This window comes from Meriones unguiculatus, chromosome 2 (genome assembly GCF_030254825.1).
Source record: "Meriones unguiculatus strain TT.TT164.6M chromosome 2, Bangor_MerUng_6.1, whole genome shotgun sequence".
Classification (NCBI taxonomy): Eukaryota; Metazoa; Chordata; class Mammalia; order Rodentia; family Muridae; genus Meriones; species Meriones unguiculatus.
This window is the reverse complement of record NC_083350.1, coordinates 119,138,672-119,161,649: the sequence shown is the minus strand read 5'-3', so window position 1 is coordinate 119,161,649 and position 22,978 is coordinate 119,138,672. Positions and strand designations below refer to the sequence as shown.

Here is a 22,978-nt window from a genome sequence, read left to right as displayed (position 1 = left end):
ATAGAGGAAGCTGCCAGGGGTTAACCTCTGCCCCCACACTTTATTTAGACACACATACCTTTGAGAGGACACACCTCTGACCCCGAACAAACTGCTTAACTTTACCAGTGCTTCCCACTTCTCATTCTTAATCCACTAACACCCAGAGCTCTTCAGAGCACTTGTCTCCAAGAGCCTCTTAAATGAGAGGTGACATATAACAGTGGAGTTAGATGTGGCAAAATGGGAGCCATTTTAGTTTTGGGGATGATCCCCTAAATCTGGAAGCGTTCATTCTGCCTTAACACCCAAACAAATTAACCACCAGAGCTACTTTGTTACGTGTGAAGCAGTAAGTGCTTTAGTGGTCATCTATCGACAACTGGAAGGATGCTGTAACAGTCTGACCAGTTACAACAAATGTGGCATTTCAGGGAGACCAGAGGCTGTGGGAGGAACAATGGCTGGAGGGAAATGCACTGCCTGTGTCAGAGGATCAGGGTCAAGGCAGCCCTGGGTGGGCCAACTCAAGCACCACGGAGCACACCCTCCCAGCCTAGAGTCAGGTGGAATCCCAGCTAACGGTGAAAGGCTTTGGGACAGACGAAATCGAGCACGTGGTAGATCAAAGGTGCTTGCCACTAAGCCTGACCAATGGATTTCTTCCCTGGGACCCAAAATTTAGGGGAGAATGGACTCCTACAAGTTATCTCCTGACCTCCATGTGCCACGACATACAACCCTCAGTGTAAGCATGAGCGCATACACAAAATGAAAATGCTTTAAAAACACAGCATTTTACTAAATGCATTTATTCTCACTGCTACTTCATGAAGCTTAATCTTTTTCTAAGAGGAGAAATGATTGGTTTACATGTAGTAGAGTTACAAGTGAACGGCCACATGTCAGATAGCCACGAGGAAAGAGTAGAGCCTGACCCACGAAACCCAAGCAGTACACAGCATTATAATTAAAACCTACACAGACCCAGCAGTGCAATAAGCAGAAAGCAGCTTTACACTTGAGTTCCTTAAATACAGAAATAGCACCTTACGTTGAGCAATGTAAACTCGGTAGGTAGGTTCAAGTATAAAAGTCATACCCCCAACTCTTGTACCAGAACTCGAGGGTTTTGGAAACCCGGTACGGCACGGACTGAGGCAGCGCAGCCCCCCAGTGCTGACTCGGAGCTCGTGCCTTCCACTAACAGTTATGTCTTCTTGCACTAAATTGGACAAGACTCCAGATTGCCGCCGCTTCTCCGTCCCAGGCCCTCAGCTCTGCCTGTACAGCTTCAGACGCCCTTAGTCTTCCGGAAGAGCCAAAAGGCACACCAAGGGGGACCCTAATACAGAAGTAGCTTTTGTTTTTTATTGATGGAACTGTTTCCTGATACCTCCCAAGAATCATAAATTCTTTGAGGCTAGTTCACAAACAGAATAACTTTAATGATAAAGAACAGCAAAAGGTTAAAATAAATGATTGCTATCCAGGAACAAGAGAAGGGGAAAGGTTTTTGCTTCTACTGAAATGTGGACCTGATGAAGACGCTTTGTGGGAGTTCACAAACATGACAGGTTTCCACGCGAGCAAGCACTTACTTGACGCATGTCCGTCCGATAAACTCCGGAAAGGGGGCCGTTTTCATGTTCCAGCAAGGAACCAGTAGTGTGGGTTCAAGGTCATAGCCACTGTGCAATTTTTAACCTAACTCAAGAAAAAGAAAATTTAAAAAGGGGAACAATGCCATTTTGCAACTTTTAAGCTTAGTGTTGGTGAAGAATTTGCTAAGTAGCGAACGTGTTAAGCAGGCCACCCAACTCAAGTTTCCAAACGCTAGTGTTGGGGTAGTAAGGCTAACGGTGTCCTGTAGTTAATATAAAGCTACTTGGATCAGACTCCCAGAGTCTCTTAAATTATTTTTTATTCTTTTATATAGTATTTCACAGGGTACAAAAATACAAAAAAAAAAAAAACAAAAAAACAGCCTTATATTAAGGCTCTAAATCTAAGACGTTTAAGGAGAAAAAGACTGAAGGAAGAAAAGAGGAAAAAAGGAAGTAGAAAAGCAAAGGGGCTGATTTTGAAGAGACAAGAGTGAGGTAAAAGTACTCATCAACGCAGTACAGAGAACCCTAGAGCAACAGGGCTCAGAAAGGGCTATGTGCAACAGTTTCCAGAACTGTATCTGTTAGAACACCTGCCCCTGCTCATGGTTCTGTGAAGGCCAGAGCTGAAGGACTCTTGAAAATGGACAGAATGTGCCCATTTTCCTTCTTCCCCCCTCTACCACGAGGGAAATAAGAAAAATAAAAGTCTATTGCTCTACATGTTTCTGTGACATCATGCTTCATAATTCAACCCAAACTCTCATCCAGGTTCCAATATCCCCCGTTCCTGTCGTCCTGATTCATCTTAGGCAAGTGCAAGAAAGCGTGCACACCTGATACTCTGCAGTGAACATTTAAATTAAAAAACGCAGGCCACTGAGTGGAGGAGGCTGAGCACAGTAGGATTTGTCTTGTTTTAAACAAACAGGGAAACCTCATCGTTCAGTTACTGGAGGAAGAGCCACAAGGCACCTAGACTTCAGTTTCCGTTTCTACACTCCCCAGGCGTGGTCAGCACAGTTCATTAACAGCTAGGTGGCGCATTCACAGTTATTTTGGTCTTGACATTTGTCATGTATGTACATTTATCCACATTATTAAGAAGTTGTAGAGTAAGTGCAGGGCAAATCATTTAAAAAAAAAAAAAGATAAACATTCAAGTCGCGATACCCTGAAAAAAATACATGTTGGGATGATGTAAACTTTGTGCAGTTAAGTCCCGCTTCAGGGACAAAATAAATAATACCGTAGGATTTGTAACTGAAGGTAGCTCCCCTGGGCCCCAGGGAGCGGTAGCGTGTTTAGGCTGCAGAGAAAGTTCTCATCGCAGACTTGCTCAGGGCACGTGGGAAGGCACACCAACACTTACCCTGGTTAAGTGCTAGACAACCCCCTTCAGAAAACCCACAAGGCTCTAGCAGCCTGTTAGGACTGACTTCCGGAAATCAGACGATTCTCCATCAGACCACACCAGCGACAGACACAGTCTTCCCGCTGTGACGCCGAGCACAGCCTGGACTCTCGCTGGTGTTAAATGCATAATTAGTAATAGTTTACTTCCAGGAAAATAGATGACTCATGATATTGGGAAGTTAGCGGGACCAGTGGAGGCGGGACTGCAAGGACAGGAGCTGAGGGCCAGGACGGCCTGTGTTCCATTTAGGACATTTGTCTGGGACACAGGGAACTTCAGAGGCTGAGGCCGCCCCACCCACGGAAGCATCAGGCTAGTCAGGCCCGCTGCTAGAGATTTCTAGTCTCCTCTGGGCTGAGCTAGAATTTCGGGATTGGTTCCTTTCTCTTCTCCTAAAGACAGGGTCTCCAAGGCTGCCAGGGGTCTTGAAAAACGTTTCCCGATGTCTCCGTTGGATGCTCTCAGGAGTCGCTGGTGCAGGCGACTAAACAGAAAGAAAAGCAGAAAGGAGATGATGTTTCAAGCTCCAAGACGGGGAATCTTCCTGCTGGGTGTCACCAAGCTGCCTGTCCTTTCTGCCCTGCTTTCCCATCTCCTGCTTCCCACTCATCCATCCCTTAGCACAATGTGAGAGTTGCTCACAGAAGAGCAGCCTACCAGAAGTGTTACAGAAGTGATCAAGGTCTAGAGGCCAGGGCTTGGGTCCCGCCATCACTAGCTGTGTGACACTAGACAAATTATTTCACCTCCAGGTCCCTCAGTTTCTGCATCCCCTTCAGGGATGAAGATCAACCTCTCAGGGCTAGAAGAATTTAAATGAGAAAATCTTTAGAAAATGGAAAGACATTGGATGTAGGAGAAAACAAGTAACAGGACAGGAGCCTACCACTAGAGGGCCTCTGAAAGACTCTACCTAGCAGTGTATCAAAGCAGATACTGAGACTCATAACCACGCCTTCAGTAAAGTAAAGGGAATCATATGAAAGAAGGGGGAGTTAGTATGACCTGGAGAAGACAGAAGCTCCACAAGGACCAAATATATCTGGGCACAGGGGTTTTTTCTGAGACTGATTCTCCAACCAAGGACCATGTATGGATATAACCTAGAACTCCTGCTCGGATGTTGCCCATGGCAGCTCAGAATCCAAGTGGGTACCCTAGTAAGGGGAACAGGGACTATTTCTGACATGAACTCAATGGCTGGCTCTTTGATCACCTCCCCCTCCCCCAACCCGAGGGAGGAGCAGCCCTGCTAGGCCACAGAGGACTTTGCAGCCAGGCCTGAAAATTCCTGATTAGCTAGGGAGAGATAGAAGGGGAGGAGGACCTCCCCTATCAGTGGACTTGGAAAGGGGTAGAGAGAAGATGAGGGAGTGAAGGTGGGAATGGGAGGGAATGAGGGAGTGGGATAAAAAGTTAATAAACTGTAACTAATATTAAAAAAATAAAAATTTAATAATAAAGAAAATGGAAAGAAAACCTAATTTGTGCTGTGGTCCTTTCTGCCAATATTCATCCTCTCTGTGTATCCTGTCAGGAAGGGATACATGATCCTGCTAATGCTGCATACACTGCCCAGATCAGTACCTGCCTCATAACTAGTAATCAAAAGGCATTATGTTGACAGGACAGATGAACATACTGTCACAGTATGCCAGAGACCACGCAAACTCAAGCCACACAAAAATCAGTCTCATGGGGCTCAACACCAGATGCAGAACTACAGGGAACTACAGAGGATGAGAGTTAGAATGGACAGTCTTTCCCAGGGAAGAGCTTCCAAACTGGTTAGCCAACAACAGTAGTTGGCCCTGAAATTATATACATAAGTAGCATTAAAGGGACTGAACAAATTACACACACACTCACACAAATATATATATGTAAATATACATGTAGGAATAACATATGTAACAGTTAAATAGAGGCCATGAATTTAAGAGTGTGGAGGGTGTGTATACAAGAAGGGTTAGAGGGAGGGGGAAGGAGCAAAATGATGTAGTTATATTTTTATTTCAAAAAAATTAAAAAAAAAAAACAAACCCAAAAACAACCCAGTTGTTGAGTGAGGTGGGCACAGTATCCCAATTCTATCTGAGGGGCTCCTGGCGTGCGTGCTGCTGGGAAAGTTGGCATTCTTCAGTGTGGCACCAGGTACACTGACCACTCTGAGGCAGGCCCCTTGAGAGAAAACAAAGCTGGACAAGGAAGGGAAAGACCTGGGAGGAGTGGGAGAAGGGGATGGAAATATTCAAAATACACTGTATGAAATCCTTCAAGATTTAATAAAAAAAGTATCTTTTTAAACGCGTCTGTTCAAGCAAGGGATATGGACCAATGGCAGAGCATTTGCCTAGCTTCCGTGGGGCCCTCGGTTTAACTCCCAGCACTGTGAAAACCAAACCAAAACAAACCCGTGTCTAAAAACAAATGTGATTATTTAAATATCTAGCAAACTTCTGAGCCTCTAGGTAACTTCACTAACTAGTTTTAGCCAAACAGAAGAACATTTTTCGGGGCGCAGTTAGTGTCTCTGAACACTATGTCTTTTAAGAATGGAACAGATTTTTACTGACTGGACTATAACAAAGAATCCCAGAGACAAACGTAGAACTGATTATGTGGGCACTGCTTATGTGTGTTTTATGAGTGTGTAACCTGTGTGTGTAACAGCTCCCAGGTGGCATGTTTTAAGAAATGATGGGTGCTGACAGGAATCTGAGTTAGCACTGAGTGAGCTGTCTTACAGCTGTATAATTACATTTAGAAGGGTCTCCTTAAACAGCCTAAAGACATAAATGACAGATCAGGGAGACAGTCCAAGTATGAAGAACTGTAACTAGGCCTCATAAGGGTCCTCTACTACTGGCAAGTGGGAAGACAAATGAAAAGGTTTGTCTTAAAGCCTGATATCTCTTGTCTTGGAGGCCGACTCTTTGTGGAATAATCAGCTAATATTGAGTACCCACTGACAAGCGGGTAGAGCCTGATGTCATACCTGTCTGTATTAGCCAGGTGACTGAGAGGAAAGCCAACTCTATTTAGGCATGCCCCAGTCTAGAACAACATGGAACCATGGAGCCGTGGGTCTCACCTGTTCTACTTTTACCATCGATACCGGATGTCTCACGTAGCTGGGGGACTCGGGGTGGATGACACCGTGCGAGCCTGGCACCACCGGACTCAGGTTTAGTGAGGGCTGACAGTGAAGCTGAGGGTCTGCAGCAGGGAGGGTGGACGACTTCGGACTGACCATGGCTGCAGGGCTGATGAGAACATGAGCTGTAGATCCCAGGGTGGACAAGCCAAAATTCATGGGTCCCGGGTTCGGCAGAGTGCCGGGAGCTGAAGAGATGGGCCCGGGAATTGCTGGTGAATAGAGAACTGGAAAGGGGCCCAAGCCTGGAGACGGTACGAACATGCAGGGGACACCGAAGGACGGCAGCTGACCCGAGGACGGCCCCATCGTGTGGGGGTTTTGCCCACCAGGTAAGAGCATGTTGAAACCATTTAACCCTGCAACATAAGGAAGACAAAGAGAAAGTCACAATGAAAGATTCATGTTCACATCCTTCATGGCGCCACCAAAGGACTCCACAGTACACCAGTGAATGATGTCACCTTCTCCTGGATGTCAGTTAACATGACTGCTGTGTTCTCCCGGTTGACATGGCTACACCACACAGGTGGCGAGACTGTATGTCAACATCTACCTGCAGGGTCTTGTGGACAATGCCCGCAGAGAGTGCTTTAAAATTGTTTTCTCTGTGGACGTGTGCATTCGTGTGTGAACGTAGGCGTGCTTGGACAAGAGAGGAACATGCTGGGTGCTGTGTCCTCACCTTCTACTTTGAGGCTGGGTCTCCCCGTCACTGCTGCACAGAACAGGCTAGCAGTCCCGAGAGCTTCCGGAGGTTCTCCTGTCTCAGCTTCCCGTTTCCCCACAGGAGTGCAGGGAGTGTGGGTACACGCATGCGATGCCTAGCATTATGTGGGTTCTGGGGACTTGGACTGGGGTCCTCATGTTCCCTAGCAAACACTTTATTCACTGGACCATGCCCCATCCTCCTGTTGGGGGCTCTTAGTAGGAGTTGATTGAAACCAAAATGAAGGGGAAAATGAAATTTTAGTGGGGAACCCTATTTTTTATCATCACAAACTTAAACAATCATCTCAACTATCATAGGCAACGAATTATAATAGTACTAATACTACTTTATCAGTATTGAAAAGTACAAATAATGGGGCCTGGGGAGATCATTCACTTCAGAAAGTGCTTCAAACACAAAGACCTGAATCTGAGCTTCTGTAAACAAACAACCCAGAAAGCAAGGCACCAGCATGCCTGTCTTTCTGGGTTGTTTGTTTGTTTACAGAAGCTGGTGCATACTTGCAACCCCAGGGCCGGGGAGGTAGAGATAAGGGGACCCCTGGGGTTCACTGGACCTCAAGCACTGCCTACTTAGTGAGTTCTAGTCTTGGCTGACAGAAAAAAGAAAGTGGATGGTGGCTGAGGAATGGTATCTGAGGTTGTCCTCTGCCCACAACCCACACACAAAGCTAGGTTCTATGACTGCGGGCTGCAGGTCTCACTAATCACCCTTAGTCCGTCATAACTTTGAAAGCATGGCGCCTTTGGTCTTTTTATTAGTGTAAATAGCCCCCAATCCACTTACTTTCTACTTTAATCTTACTTTTAATCTTACTGTAATTGTTTTTTTTTTTTGCAACCCTATACACTAAGTCGTCTGCTTTGTAAACATTTCGAGGAGCCCATGTGTCCCCCTCAACTGTCTAATAATGGTTTATGGTTGAGAAATAGGAAAGAAGCCAAAGAAACCAACCAAGCAACAATCCCGTATTGTGCTATAGTTTCATTTCCACAGTGGCTGAGTCTGTGCTTACTCATTTATGTACCCCCAACACTGACTTGTCTGAGACTCAACGCTCCAAGCTGAAGACGTTAACAGACGAATAAAATGAAGCACCCATTTCCTCTGACTGGCAGACCAGACGTAAGCCTGCAAGGAGTTAACGGGAGGGAAGTGGTTTCCGAAACTTGGTGGCTCATCTTCACTTTCAACTTGACTGAATCAGGAATTGTCTGGGAGACATGTGTCATGAGGCTATTGTGGGCAACACCCCCATCCGCTGGGGTCCCAAACTGAATGAAAATGCTGGTGAGTGACAGCATTCAACCCTCTCTGGGTCTTTTTTATTCTATTTTTTAACATGGAATGCTTCATGAATTTGAATGTCATCCCTCCATGGGGGCCATGCTAATCTCCGCATCGTTCCAATTTCAGTGCACGAGCTGCGGAAGCGAGCGACTCTCTGGCTCTTAACCTCAGATGCAATGCAACCAGCCGTCTTGCGCTCTTTTCGCCATGGCTTCCCAAGCAACTAGCCAAAATAAATGTGCCCTTCTTTAAGTTGTTCTCAAGTATTTCCTTGTAACACCAAGGAAAGCAATTCATACAACATTGTAGCAAGAACAACTTTACGCACATAGGACACATCATAAATGATTTCCTAATTCAGTTTGTGCAAAGTAGTGACATGAGCTACCGAGTCTTGGTAAGCGCTGGTACTGGCACTCCAGGTACTTCGGCAGTTCAGTATTCTCGGCACTGCAGTGAAGTAGGTGCTGTTACTACTCTTCTACCGGTGAAGAGTATCTGAGCACTTGTTTTAATTTGACGTGGGCAGTAAGTGATTTTAAGTATCAAGCCCTCTTATTGGAGATCATGGTGATGTTCTTGGTCCTTCTAGACCCTGAAAATCAGGAGGCTAGCTGCTCTGTGTGGTCAGGCGACACAGGCAAAGGTGTAAGTGCCACAGAGAATGCCTTACCTGCCGGAGACTGCACATACAGGTAAGGCATCAGGGATGGGTCTTTGGTGATCTCGTTTTCATTTGAAAGCTTTTCAGTGTCTGGGCTTCTTGAAGGGTTTCCACAGTCAGAAGCAACGAAGCAGTTTGCAGCAGCCTTTCCTGACACTTCTGCCGCAGGCAGCTGACCCTTCGCACGGGCGTCTTCCGGGGGTGTACCTCTCCCATTCCCCGTGGTCACAGGGCAGGCGAGGTCTGCGGGATTTGAGGGTTTCTAAGCACAACCAAACCAGAAAGCAGAGAAGCCAAGTAAAAATTCCAGCAGCCAGTTTTAGAGGAGAATCTTTAAAATATCTACCATATAGACAAAAGAACAGGCCTGTGCCACTTGGATTGTCTTACTCTTTTCATGTCAGATAGTTACATAATGATCCACAACAGTAACAAAGTAACAGTTATGAAGTTAGCAACAAAAACGGTTTCATGGTTGGGGGTCACCACAACAGGAGGGGCTCTATTAGAGGGTCACACAGAGCATTAGGAAGTTTGAGAACCACTGTTTCAGGGTCTTCTAAGGGATGTAGGCTGCCTCAGAGCCGCCTCAGTTAGCTAAGACACACACTTATAAGTCTTACACATCTTTACCTCTTTCAGTTTAAAAATAAAAAAAAGGATTTACTTTTTGCTAAGTCAGTTCTTCGACAATTTTACCCATGTACACTCTGCTTATTCTCTCCTTCACCTGCTTGTAACTCCCTTACACCATGCTCAAGTTGACCCCCTCCTTACACTTCCAATCTGCAATGCTGGGCTATATGTAAGGTTAGAAAAACATAGTTTTGGCAAGAGAAAGGTAGACGGTAAAGGCTCTTAATCACGGGAGTAATTTCTGTGTGGCAGTGTGCCTAGCTGACCCAGCACACACAGCTGTGATAAAAACACTGTGGTCGTCACTGCCTTTGCTATTTATTTATTTGTTTTTTTAGGGTCCTCAGTCTTACTGGTCACCTCTCATCAACCCCTGTGTTTCTACTGAGTGGGAAATGTGGATAGCTCAACTTTTTTGTTCTTTATTCTGTAGTTAAGAAACCAGGATTACTGGGCAGTCAAGAGAGCCGACCCACTCCAGTCCCAGCCCTCCAGAGGCGTCCACATTCCTGGCTCAGGAAACCCAGTTTCCAGGGCCCAAATGATTACTGTAATGATTCGCAAACCTGTTTTAAGTTCATTAAAAAAGACTGGAAAGAGACAGACAAACATGTTAACAGCGATTGCTACTAAGTACTAACAGGCAAGCTTTTCTTTTTATATACCCTTTTTTTTTGCATTTTATAAGAAGTGTGACTTTTTTAAATAAAAATCATTTTATTATAGTATTTTATGGTAAGATTCTTTTTGGGGACGAGGAACATATGAAATATGCTCTTATGCCAGACGCTACTGTCTGAAAGCACGTGTGTCTTCATTAAGCTCTGAGCAAATGAAACGGCACATTTACCCACATTCCCTTACCTTGGGCATGACTAGAGATAAGGGGCTGTCTTCAAACTCCTGACTTTGTCTTTTCATGGCAGGCTCATCCTCCTCCTGAGGATCCCTCTCCTCACACAGGCGCTTCTGAGAGGAGGGTGTCAGTGACAGGTCGGCTGGGACTTCTGAGCCACCGCCATCCTCCTCTGATCTCGACTCTGGGGACAGTCCCTCCTGCAGGCTCCCGCACAGCATGAACAGAGAGGTGGAGGGCACGTAGACCAGGGGCTGGCTGGCAAGCAGAGCTGGCTTTAAGCCCTCTGTGTCGGAGGCTGCAGCAGGAAGGGGGACACCTACTTGTCCATTTAGACCATTCTGTGTGGTGAAGGCCTGCACGTCTGTTTGAGCAACAGAGAACACTGGGTGGGCTACAGGCTTCACGCAATATTCGGAGTCAACGGGGAGGGCGGGGTCCAAGCCGCTTGCTGGAGGCACCACTCTCTTACTGGAGAAGGCTCCCCCCCTGCAATAAAGAGAAACAGTGGGTACCAGCAAGTCACTGAGCGTTGCCACAGCCTCCGATTCTCTGCTTTCCAAGTCGGAAGTGGGGCCCCTAGTCACACAGAGGCAGACAGGGACACTCTGGCTGGCTGGTTAGGGACAATGTGAGGAAGAGCAGCCGGGGCTCTCAGGTGACCTCTGACACTGGTTCTCCCACAGCTAACGGTTAGTGAGTATCAGGCACTTGGCCCTTACCATGTGAAGTACTACAGTCATTGCTCCTCTCATTCCTGCTTATTAACGAGGAAAACCCAAGCCAAGCTCAGAGGTTAACCCTCCCGCTATGGTTCTAAAGATGTGGAATTGGGCCTCACTGCTGGTCTGTTTGATGGCACAGGCCAAGCTCCTGGTTACTGGGAGACAGAATGGGTGCGGAGGAGTCTGGGCTAGACTGATGTAAAGGAAAGCTAGTCTAGTTTGCCTAGAGTTCAATGTAAAGAAAAAGTAGACAGCAAAGAAGTCAACTTATCTACCGGCTTGGTACTTTGTTATTCTTCTCAGTCTGTTCGGTATTAATAAAGAATGCTCAGGCAGTCCACATTCAAAATTAAGCCCCATTTTAAGCATTTGGGCCTTCCATATATATAAAAAAAAATCCAAATATTCAATATGTTAATACACTTCGCTCATGTTTTGAACTGGATTAACCTCTGGTAAGCAGAGGATGTGGATTTCTGTTGTCGGTGCAGATCACTGAGCCCCACTTTACCACGGGTCAGTTTTGCAAAGATGAGTTTCTCTCTCCAACCATGGCCTCCCTGAGCAAGGACCTGAGCTCTGCAAGTCACCAGGCTGCAGTGTCTGCCGGCTACTGCCGTCAAGCTCTCCACCTCCACCGGGAACCATGGGGTGCCCTGACCCCGGATGCAGTTGGGTGCTTCCTGGACCAGGCCTCCTAAGTCATCGCCTCACACTGCCCCTGTGTTCAGATGACTCAGATCTGCATCACTGCTGAGCAGAAGCACCACACGTGCCGTGTCCTGTGTCTACACACTGGGAGACCTTCTCTGCTTCCGATCCTAAGTCCTTATCTTGGCAAGGAGGCTCCTCACTGAACCCACAATGTTCTTTTTATTGTGTGTCTGGTAGATTTAAACACTCTCAACTTTAAACATTTTGCCAATTGGACCTATGGCCGAATGCTCCTGTCATATTTTTATTTTTTTGGCTCTTTTGATTTTCGTACATGTGTGTGGGTACAGATGTTACGGGGCACGTGTGATGGTCAGAGGGCAGCTTTCGGGAACCAGGTCCCTCTTTCTACTATGTGGGTGCCAGGGATGGAACCTGGGTCATTAGACTTGACGGTGACAGCCTTCATCTGCAGGCCGCTCCCGACACCCAGGTGCTTCTTATGGGTGGTATTTCATTTAACTAGCCAGTGTGGGCAAATGACAGCTACACCAATCAGCATTCTGTGGGTCTCCTCAGGCCTGGCCCACAGTCTGTCTTCTCAGCACCTGTCATTAACAGCCTCCCTCATCCCTTCTTTAGTGAACTGTCTGTAGAGGTTAATGAGATGAAGAAGACCCCACGCTTATTAACTGAATAAGCTATGGTGATTAGAAGGTAACCTGTTACTACTGGTGGGCTTTTCTATTTCGCTTCCTCTATGACGACTTGGGGGACAGCTTGCAGGTGTTTGTGTCACTGAGAATAGTATCTCAGTGTTGGGCATAAAGGAGAAAATATGTTACTCCATAAAATGAGTGGATTAAAAAAATTTTTGCTTTAAAGTGGCCTCTGGATTCAGAGCTCATTTTGCTCAATTTCAATGTAGCCAATGGAGAGAAGATCACACTCCAGGTTCTTAAGGACTTACTGTGAATTATCTTCTACTTTCTGTCTGTAGATGGCTGCCAGACTTCCAATTTCTAGGGAATACGCTGACCCTGGAAGGAACGTGAAGGTTAGCAAATACAGCGGGAGCCTTAGGTACACAGACACACAAGGAGTGGCAGAGACCACTCCTTGTGGCTTAGGGTTTTTGAAGGGTATCTTAAGTCTATTCTGGTTTTGTTTCAAGAGGGGTAATCCAGAAGGCAGCCGTTAATGATGATTTCTCATTAGGAATAGGCAAGAAGGCAAAACAAGTGCTGTTTCTCCCAAGTCATAAATTCCTGTGATCTATCAAAGGGGCCAGGCAAGGCAAGCCAATTGATCAAGGCTGACTGGATCGATTTCAGGCGTGTGGCCATGCACACACACTGTGAAGCCAGCATGTCTTTTGCAGCCAATAATTGTTTGACTTCAGGCAAGTGAAAAGTTGGCTGTTGGAAAAAAAAAGGCATGGTCTAGAGAGCTCATTTGGAAATGCCTGCATGTCGCCCAGGCTACCATTACTTCAAGGCGACCTACAGACTCCATGGGCGAAGCACGGTACCTTGTTTTCCTCCCTGGGGGCTGCTGGGTTCCGAGCTCACTTTCCTCTGTATCTTCTCAGATGTCTGAACCGTGTTAAAGGAACCGTAGCGCGCCAGCCTCTGCTTTGCACACACTCGAATCTGGCCATATGTTTCTTTCTTCAATTCCGGTAAGACAGATGTAGAGACATCCAATAGTTCTTCGTCTGGAGAGAGAAATGGAGAGCTGCAGTGCTGTGGTACAGCTACAACCTTGTATCATTTTCTTCTTTTTAAGGGACAGCTCTGGGGGCTGGAGAGATGGCTCAGTGGTTAAGAGCACTGTTGTTCTTCCAGAGAAGCTCACAATGGCCTGTAACTCCAGTTCCAGGATATCTGACACTCCTACACAGACACACATGCAGGCAAAATGCTAATGCATATAAAAAGGCAAATAACTGAAATAGTTACCCTATAAATAAACAATAAAAAACCTAAGACAATCAAAAGAACTTTATGAGCTATTTTAAACCCCAATTTCTCTCCATGCACTGGAAAAGAAAAAGTAGTTAGCTATAAAGTGAGAACGAACCCATATGTATCCTAAAATTATTCCAACTGCAACCAAAGTGGAACACGACGTTCTTCAACCTGAATTAGAACAGGCCTGGCATTTTAATGCTCGGTTAGGGTCCAAGAGCAAAGGAAACCCGACCACGGCCAGCTCCGCATGCGTTCATATTTTGAGATTTACTTTCAAGATGAATCGAGCTCAGCCTGTCTCGCTGACGCTGCAGGGCAATCAACACAGAGGAGAGTCTCAATTCCCTCCTCGGCTTTACTCTTTCTTTCTTAGCGCAGGTAGAGGCTTGGTTACCAAGTGACCAAAGGAATGAGGTCAGCGGATGTCAGGGCCGAAGCGATGATGAACAGTGAGACTAGGGATGGAAGGCTTGCGGTCTGGATGCCATTTCATGCTTCAAGGTGCCGGTTGTGAAGTCAAGATGGAAATTTCCATAACTTGGGCAGCCAACTCCCTGGTCCGGACCCTGCCTTGTCCATGTTTATTATAAGCTCAAGACATAGACATTTTAATTATGCATCTAACATGCTGAAAAGTCCGGCTAGACTTTCAGAAAATGTACCTTCACCTAATGCAACTTTGAAAATGGAACCAAAAATAAAATTTTAAAAGCCCAATATATGTTTCTTTTATAAAATCAGAAAATAAAGCAAAAAGAAAAAAATGGGTCAAGTCAGCCTCAGGATCCACATTTGCCTGCTCTCCACAATCAAAACACCGAGCAGAAATGGAGACACTGTGGCTCTTAGGCTCTGGGAAGACAATGACCCCTTAGAGCAGAGATGAAATGAAGCGAGCTTTAACTGTCCTTGCTGAACTGCCGGCAGGATGTTTCTAGGTTGGGGTGCTGGCGCGCAGGAACCCGGAAGTTTCCCTAAGCAAGCGACAGCTGGGAGAACCGCTGCACCGTGGCAGCTGGAGTTCACAAGGCAGGACACTGAAGAGGACAAACGGACAGACAGAAGTGGGGGACCTGCAAAGAAAGGGCTCCCAGAGCCCCCAGTGCAGAACGGGAAGTCAGAACACTATGTGAGGTCACGGAAAGAAGCGCTCAGAAGAAAGAGCCTTCTGGAGCTCACACAGGACCAGCACGAGAGTAGGGAAAGCTCGTCCTTGCGGGGAAGGGTGCACCGCTGAGAGCACTAAAAACAGTGTCGCTTCAGCAGTGGGAAAATCCTCTGTTCACACATGTCAACATTTTCTCTATTTATCTGCCAAGAGACACTTAGGTTGATTCCACACTTTGGCTATTGAGAATAGTGCTACAACAGCTGTGAGCACACCCATCCAACACACCCATCCCAGTTCCCTTTGGCTACCAGTGGGATGATGCAGTAGCTTCAGCCCTCACTTCTGAGGAACCTCCATACTGACTCCCACTATGGCAGTACTATAATCTGGAACAATCTGGCTTTACCTTTCTTCATATCCAAAGCATGTCCGTTTGGTCTTTTTGATTAACTGGAGTGAGAGATTCATTTCCCTGCGGTTTTGTTTTGGTTTTCATTTCCCATGTGACTAACGACACTGAGCATTTTCTCATTCCTGGTGGGCATTTGTGCTTTATTCACTTGAGAAAGGCCCATTCAGGTCCTGTAACCATTCTTTTAGCCATCCCCCCATTCCTGCTGAACTGAATTCATTTATACTCTAGAAATTACTTCCTTGTCAGATAGCTCATAATAATCTCCTCCCATTCGGCAAAGTGTTTCTTCACTGGTGTTTGTTGTATAGGTTTTTTTTTTTTTCAAGTTTAGTATAATCTTATTTTCCAATGTTATTTGTTGACTATGCTTTTGGGATTGTACTAAAAACAAAAAAATATCTCATCCAGATTAACATCCTGAAGCAAATCTCCTAGAAGAAAAAAAAGTGTGCGGTCATAACTGCACCCTTGTCTTTTGCTTGTTTCTTAATGAGATAGGGCTCTAGTTTCTTATGAAAATGTCATCATTTTCTTAGCACCATTTATTGAAGAGACTTTCTTCAGTGTGTGCTCTCGGTGCCTTTGTCAGAAGTTAGCTGGCTGTATACAGGACTTACTTCTTGGTTTGCTATTCTGCTTGGCTGGTCTTTGTGTTTGCATCATTGCCAGCAACACTCTGCCTGGGTGCTATTCTCTGTAGTAGGTTCTGGAATCACGTATTAGCATTCTGTCTGGATGCCACACTCTAGTATGTTCTGGAGACGAGTACGGTAGTGCTTCTGGTTTGCTGGTTTTGCCTCAGAATTGTTCCCACTCTTTGGAGTCTTCTGTGATTCTACATTTTTGCCCCCATTTTGTTCTTGGTTTCTGTGTTATCCTGGCTGTCCTGGAATTCAGCATGTAGTCCACACTGACTCAGAACTCAGAGATCCACTAGTCTCTGCCTCCCAAGTGCTGGGATTAAAGACACACCAGGTCTTCAAATTTTCGAGAAGTTGTGTTTGATCCCCTTTTCCACACTTGCAGTTTCTGTTATATATACATCAATCCTTTTGTCAAGTTTGCTTGTAGAAATTTTATCTGTTGTGAATAGGATTGCTTTTTTTCTTTCTCTTTAATGTATGCAAACACAACTAATTTTTGTATGTTAGTCTATATGCTACAGTCTGTCTGAATCCACTTATCACTTCTAATGGGTTTTGTGTGTTGTCTAGGTTTTTCTCCTGAAGCCATGCTATTATAAACTGATTATTTGACTACTTATTCTTTTCCTACTTATGTCTTTGTCCTGATGATCTTATGGTTTCCAATATGATTATGCCGAGCAAAAATGGTGAAAGATTTAAGATGGGAACTAAAATTTCTTTCCACTACTGTTCAGCTCTTTTCTTTCCCTTTAATCGTTTATGTGAAACTGTTTTTATTGAATGTAGATGGCTAATTGCTACAAACTTCCTTCTTCCACTCTATCCAATTGGTTTTCATGCAGTACTTAATTTCCATTTTTAAAAATTTAAACATCCCCTTTGATCTTTCCATTGACTGAATGCTCATTAGAGTATTGTTTAATTTTGATGTTTTTGCACTATATACAAAGTCCTTTTGTTGACTTCTAGTTTTATTCCTTTGCAGAGATACTATATTCATTCAAATTGTTGAGATGTATTTTGGGCCTGGCACATGACGTTAGAGAGGGTTCCCTGTGTTGATGAGGATGCGTACTGTGCAGCTGTTTGGAATGTTCCAGAAGTGTCTGCTGGTCCATGTACTCTATCTAACAGCATAGTTTTATTTGGATGTTTCTTTGTTGATATTTAAAATCTGGATGATACACCATGGCTGATATCAGTCCCTCAACATAGCTCTGCCTGAAACCCACCGTGTAGACCACAGTAGCTGAGATCAGCTACTGAGATCAGCTGTTTCTGCCTCTCAAATGGTGGGCTTAAAGCCAGCCATCATTACTATTGTATCACAGCCTATCTTTCCTTTGAGCTCTAGTGATGATGGCTTTAGTTCCTCAGGTGCTTCTGGAATGGGTGCATACATAAACACCATTTAAATTTCTTGTTGAATCAATCCTTCTATGGTTGAATAGCTACTGCTTCTTTTTATCATTTGTGAGACAAAGCTTATTTTATCTGATGTAAATACAGCTATTCCCCATTTCAGCCTCCATCTGCATGATGTATTCCCATACTCTTTTGCTCTGTTACGTGGACAGCTTATCACTGCAGCAGTGGATTCTTCAGCAGCCTTTATCTTTTAACAGGGGTATATGTAATCTGTGGGCTCCGCTGTTGTCACTGGGAAGACTTTTAGCATTCCCCTCATTATTTTCTGGTTGTTCTGAGCATCTCCCTCTCTAAGATTTGGTTTTCTGCATTAGTAAGGTTTGATTCTTCCTCTTTTGTGAAACTGCTCTGCCAGCATGTTTTATGTTCTCATGATATAGTTATCCTTTAGCTTCTAGTGTTAAGATTACTTTAGCAATGTAAACATATGTTACAATAGTGTGTGTGTGTGCGTGAGCACAGAATACATGTGGATGTCAGATGGGAGTTAGTTTACTTTTTCTAGTTTTAGGTTCTTTGCATTCTGGGGTTCAGGCACAAAATGTCAGGCTTAGCAGCAAGTGCCTTTTCCTGCTGAGTCATCTCACTAGCCTGGGGATTTTCTTACAAGTCTGTAAGTCTGTCCAGTGGAGGATGAAGTTAATCAGTTTTTGCTTTGTCTTAGAAAAGATTTTGGCCTCATTTCTCAAGCTTTCCGTTTTTGGGAATAATATTCGCAGTTAACTTTTTTCACCCCTTTTAGGATTTAAAAAAAAAAAAGTATGTAACCATTGATTTCTTTCTGGTTTGTTTCCTTGATCTCCAACTCCTTGCTAAATTTCTTATCCACACAATAATCTAGTTTCCTAATTCCAATGAATCATCCTTATACTTTCATAGCTAATTAAATTTCTGGGAATTATACTTTCAAATTCCATCAGGCAATTAAGTTCCTTTTCTTTGGAGTCCATTGCTGGGTTTACGATGTAGTTCCACTACATTTTTAAAATGTCTCATGTATGTTCCCTTGGATGCCTGTCCAGCTGGCAGCACCGCCGACTACCGGTTTTAGGGGGTGGCTCCTGCAGCCAGGCTTCCTCCTGGCATTTTGTCCAATGGCAGTATACGGACAGACTGTTTCGCTTAGGCTCCAGGCAGATGTTTTCAGAGGTTCGTGCTGCAGAGCGTGTGAGAACACACTGCCAGTTGGCGGCTCTCTCAGGGGAAGCATGCTTGCTGGCAGCTCTGCAGTGTGATCCAGATGGGGTGTCCATCTGTCCTGCTGTCATCCAGTCCAGGTGAGTACAGAGGAGCATGCTCACAAACGAGGTCCCTGCTAGTGTTTGAGCACTGCAAATGGCTGGAGCTCGCCAGTGCTCCTGAGAAGGTCTGAAGGCTGCATGGCTGAAGTCACAGGCCCTCTGGAAGCCAGCGTGCACAGGACTAGCTGTCTAGCTGTTTCCTGGCCGGAAAACAGGTAGGTGGGGTCCAGTCTGCTTCTTAGAGCTTCCTTGGGAGGAAAGTGAGGGCAGAGTTTTTGTTCGGAAAATGAGCATGGCCACAGAACTGTGTTCTAGAGGTCTCATGGTTTGGACCAACTTAGGGCGGATGGCTGCTTTTAAGGTTATGGAGGAGTGGGCCACTCTTTCCTGGGGGTCCCCTACAAGTCAAGCTTCCCAGAGATTTACTGGGACTGGGACACTGAGGACCTGAGACACTGAGGCATGAGACGGTGGGAGGCTTCCTGTAGCTACGGTGGGCTGACGTGGATGTTCAGGTGGTTCTAGGGCATCACGAAGTTAGGGAGAGCTGTTTCACAGGGACCTCTGCTCACTGAGCTATTCTGGGTGTATTCAAGTACCTATGCCCAGGTACTTCCTGGGATGAGGGCGGCTACCAGGCTGGTTCACAAAGCTGAGCTGTCCAAGAACAGTATCCTGGCTTCATGAGTTGAATTTCAAGATCGCTGGGCTCTTTTCCAGGACCTGTGAGGGCTTTTTTAACACGTTTCAGCTGCATGCGGTGTGGAGACTGCATGTCCTCCTGCTCATTCCTCCCCTGACCAAACAGAAGTTCTCAACCTGTGGGGTTCGACTCCTTTGGGACAATTCGTAACAATGAAATTACCTGCATATAGATAGCTACATTACGATTTGTAACAGTGGCAAAATTACAGTCTTAAGTAGTAATGAAAATAACTTTATGGCTGGGTGTCAAGACAACATGAGGAATTGTATTAAAGGGTCACAGCACTAGGAAGGTTGAAAACCACCGCTCTCGATTGAAGGTTGATCCGGAGACTGGCAGCAGGTGCCGGGCGGCTTGACTCCACCTTTACAAGTCTACTGTGATCTCTCTCTGCACTCGGCTGCACTCCTGACCCCACTGCACCCCAGGGAGGTGGCTGCTCTGCTTTTCACTGTTTTGATTCTTTGTTGAGAGAGGAAGCACAGCAGGTGTTGTCTATAGTCAGCCATCTTGCTGATGTCACTCTAGGGAGCCATTTTATGCGGCGGAGTCACTAACAGGAAGTACAGGCATGTAAACACATGACACTAAAGACTGTGAAACTGAAGCAAGAAGCCTTATACAACTACCACTAGGAATGAGTCCACTGGGAAAACATTTTTTTTGCCCCCCCCTTTGTTGCTGTTTTGTATGCGTGCAAATGACTAAAAATGTCCTTTTCAAGGGATAAATTTTAGTGGGCAGGTGGATTTATATGGAATAAATGAAGGGCAGCCTGATATAATTCACTTACAATTCTAGAACATACACACAGACCTTGAATGGCAGAAAAGCATCTAGGGATGGGCCAGTAGGGAGGAAATGAAGGGTGGGACACTTGGGAGTAACTTAGCTTCACTATTTAACCAAGTTAAGTGTACAAAACTTACCAAATTTTAAGTCTGTGCTATTTATTGCATCCCAGTGATACTCCAATAAAATTAAAAACACCCACATTCAATAAAACTGCACTGCCAGTGAGAAAAAAAAGGGGGAGATGGTTATGAAGACAAAATGTAAGAATCCTAAAGGATGAAGAGGAAATAAAGGATTTTCTAAATGTGGAGCATATAGAAGAAATATAGAAGAAATAATATAGGCTGCTGAAGGGTAGAGAATAAAATTTGCAATTCCTCACCTGATTCTAAGCCATCCTTCCTGCACCAGAAACTGAGTTCCAGCAACTGTGGTCTCACAAGCTGTGCAGGAATTCGAATTCCTTGGCATCTCAACAAAGCTCATGTCTCTGCTGATCCTAGCTCTGCTCAATGGCATGGCCACACTGGAGTCTTTCTTCTCTATAATCTTTATGCTCAGGGACTCCTTGTTGCTTCTGTTACAGCCAGTATGAATTTCTTGGCTGAATGTTAAATATTCCCAAAAGTGTGTTCCCAGCTCACTATATTGTATGTTTTCTACTCTGTGCTCTCGTCTTAAGTAAGGATGGCTAATCCCCCCAATGTGGACCAGATTTATTCCTAAAAATGCTAGTCTCCAAGTTTCCCAAAATTGAATCTACCAGATCTTAATTTGTATGATCTGAATTCCCACAGAGCCAGTACCACCCGGCCTAGAACTTGACTCCTTTCTCACTTCCAGACTGGTGCTCATTATCCAACTGCAGTGGGTAACACAAAAGATGGACCCGCCCTTGGCTGTGTAGGGCAAGGGTAGTCCCGCCATCCCAATTTCCAGACTGCAGCTGTCCACAGGAGATGCTCTTTACTCCAGACCAGCGAAACATTAAGGGGTTGGTATTTGAGCCAGATATCGAAGGATGAGTCAACATATTCATACGCCTCAGAAGGATGCTTGGGTCAGCTACAGGGTTTACGCATCATCGCTCCTAGACGATTCTGTTGTCTAGTGACCTTTGGTTGTTTTTGTGTAGGCAGACTGTCACATCCACATAATGACCAACGTGCTTACTGGCATACATCGTGGAATGCACACCCGCCATTAAAGAACTCATGACCATTTTTAATGCCCAAAGGAGAAGGCTTCACACGTGAAGAGAAGCCAAAGGCACAGAGGCAGAAAAATGATGAACTCTTTTATTTTGCATAGGCAGGGACTGGCCTGCACACAGCTTAAACAACTGCACAACACTTAAAGTGTAATTTAGAAATAATCTTAATGGCTTGTACGCAGGCATCATGGCTACATGTAAAGTATCTTTCACAGAAGACCCAACTCCCAGGCTGTGCAGATGTTAACTGTGAAATAAGCACCTCTGAGCATGGTTTAGCAAAATCATGGAATGTTTAACATTTTAACTAAATCACATAAGAGGCATTTAGCATGCCCCCAGTAGATCTAGAAGCTACCGTATGTCACCCCAGCTCTGTGAGTAACTGATTGTATTTTTTAAAATTATATGGGACTTCTCTGAAAAACAATGGTTTATTTTGCTTATCTGGAAATATCCCATTCAGTATGTCACTCTAAATTTTTAGTCTGAAACTTCCAGGAAAAAGTCCCAGAACAAAATAAAAATTTATAAACAGGCATACTTTAACCATTACAGAAACCCACAGTCTAAGCGTCTAGCATTTTCCTTGTTTGATGTGTATGAGGCAACCAGTACCTACATTTTCTGGACAGTAAATATTGTTTCAAGAGTGAGGTCATTAGTCTAATGTTTGATGTGACACAGAGAATGGGAAAAGGTCAACTTTGCTGTCTAGATATGTAATTAGGAAAAAGAATTATCCAACAGGCCCTTACAATAATCGAATCTCCTTACCAATGGAGCTGAAGTCCACGGGCCCGATCCACTTGAAGGCTGGTTTGCGGCCTCGCTCTTCTGTAACGTGCACTTTCTTTATCAGAGCCAAGCTGGTCAGAACATTGGCTATGTCGTAGAGCCGTCGTACCTTTGCTTGAAGATATAAAACACAGCTATGGTCATGTCATGTGTAATGCTGATACATTTTAGTTTATGTGACAGGGAACATTCCTTGGCCACCACATAAACTTCCAGAGGACAGGTGGGTATGAGATTGGTGGCTCTGTCATTGTATCACTTAGGATCTATGTACCCAAAGTGTCTTCAGACACACGAAAGATAGGGAGAGGACAGTGCATTCTTCCTCCCCCACATCTGCAAGTCTCAAGAATCCTCTGCTCACAAGGAGGGGGCTCACAATAGCAAAATATGGGGGAAACAGGCTGTGATTAAAGGCTTAGTGAATACAATTCTGGTTATGTGGCCAGTAAAAAGCTTGCCCTGAGTGTCCCCCAGCAAGAGGGTGTGGCATCTGCCTCACAGACAGCTGGCCTGTGAAAATGACAGGGATTCCCTGGGCTCAGTAAAGCCACACTCCTGGGTACACAGGACACCCAAGATTCAAGGTCATAGGGCACAGTGGTGAAAAACAGCAGCTGCTCACCTGAAACCCTGGCCAAGGGGAAGAGGCGTGAGGGGCTTGGCCTGCATCTGAAAGCATTTTAGGGAAACCTTTGGAAAATGCATGTATGAAAGTGGGGAACTCTGAAGCCGTGTTACAAACAAACAACAGATAAACACAGGACAAGATGGTATGCCTGCTTTTCTACTCAAAAACTGAATAAAGGTCAGACATCACTTAATGTGAGGGCCACTGCCAGGGCTGGCATTTCTCTTAACCATCTCACCCACAGGGTGGCTGTTATTCCAGGAAAAAACAAAAGTCAACGAGAACAACGAGCTCATGGCTCC

The 22,978-nt window shown here is 45.1% G+C and overlaps 1 protein-coding gene and 1 pseudogene across 1 annotated transcript in view; both read right to left on the bottom strand.

Annotated features, from left to right (window-relative positions):
- Positions 1 to 775: 775 nt before the first annotated feature.
- E2f7 (E2F transcription factor 7) overlaps positions 776 to 22,978 on the bottom strand; it is a 44,011-nt gene continuing 21,808 nt past the window's right edge. The window contains exons 7-13 of the mRNA XM_021659006.2: positions 22,025 to 22,159; positions 13,250 to 13,435; positions 12,689 to 12,758; positions 10,348 to 10,828; positions 8,857 to 9,109; positions 6,098 to 6,519; positions 776 to 3,487 (exon numbers count right to left, since the gene is read on the bottom strand). Coding sequence (XP_021514681.1) covers positions 3,317 to 3,487; positions 6,098 to 6,519; positions 8,857 to 9,109; positions 10,348 to 10,828; positions 12,689 to 12,758; positions 13,250 to 13,435; positions 22,025 to 22,159 — 1,718 coding nt within the window. The 3' untranslated portion in view covers positions 776 to 3,316. The remainder of the gene's footprint in view (positions 3,488 to 6,097; positions 6,520 to 8,856; positions 9,110 to 10,347; positions 10,829 to 12,688; positions 12,759 to 13,249; positions 13,436 to 22,024; positions 22,160 to 22,978) is intronic.
- Positions 8,230 to 8,329, bottom strand: LOC132652566 (U6 spliceosomal RNA; annotated as a pseudogene).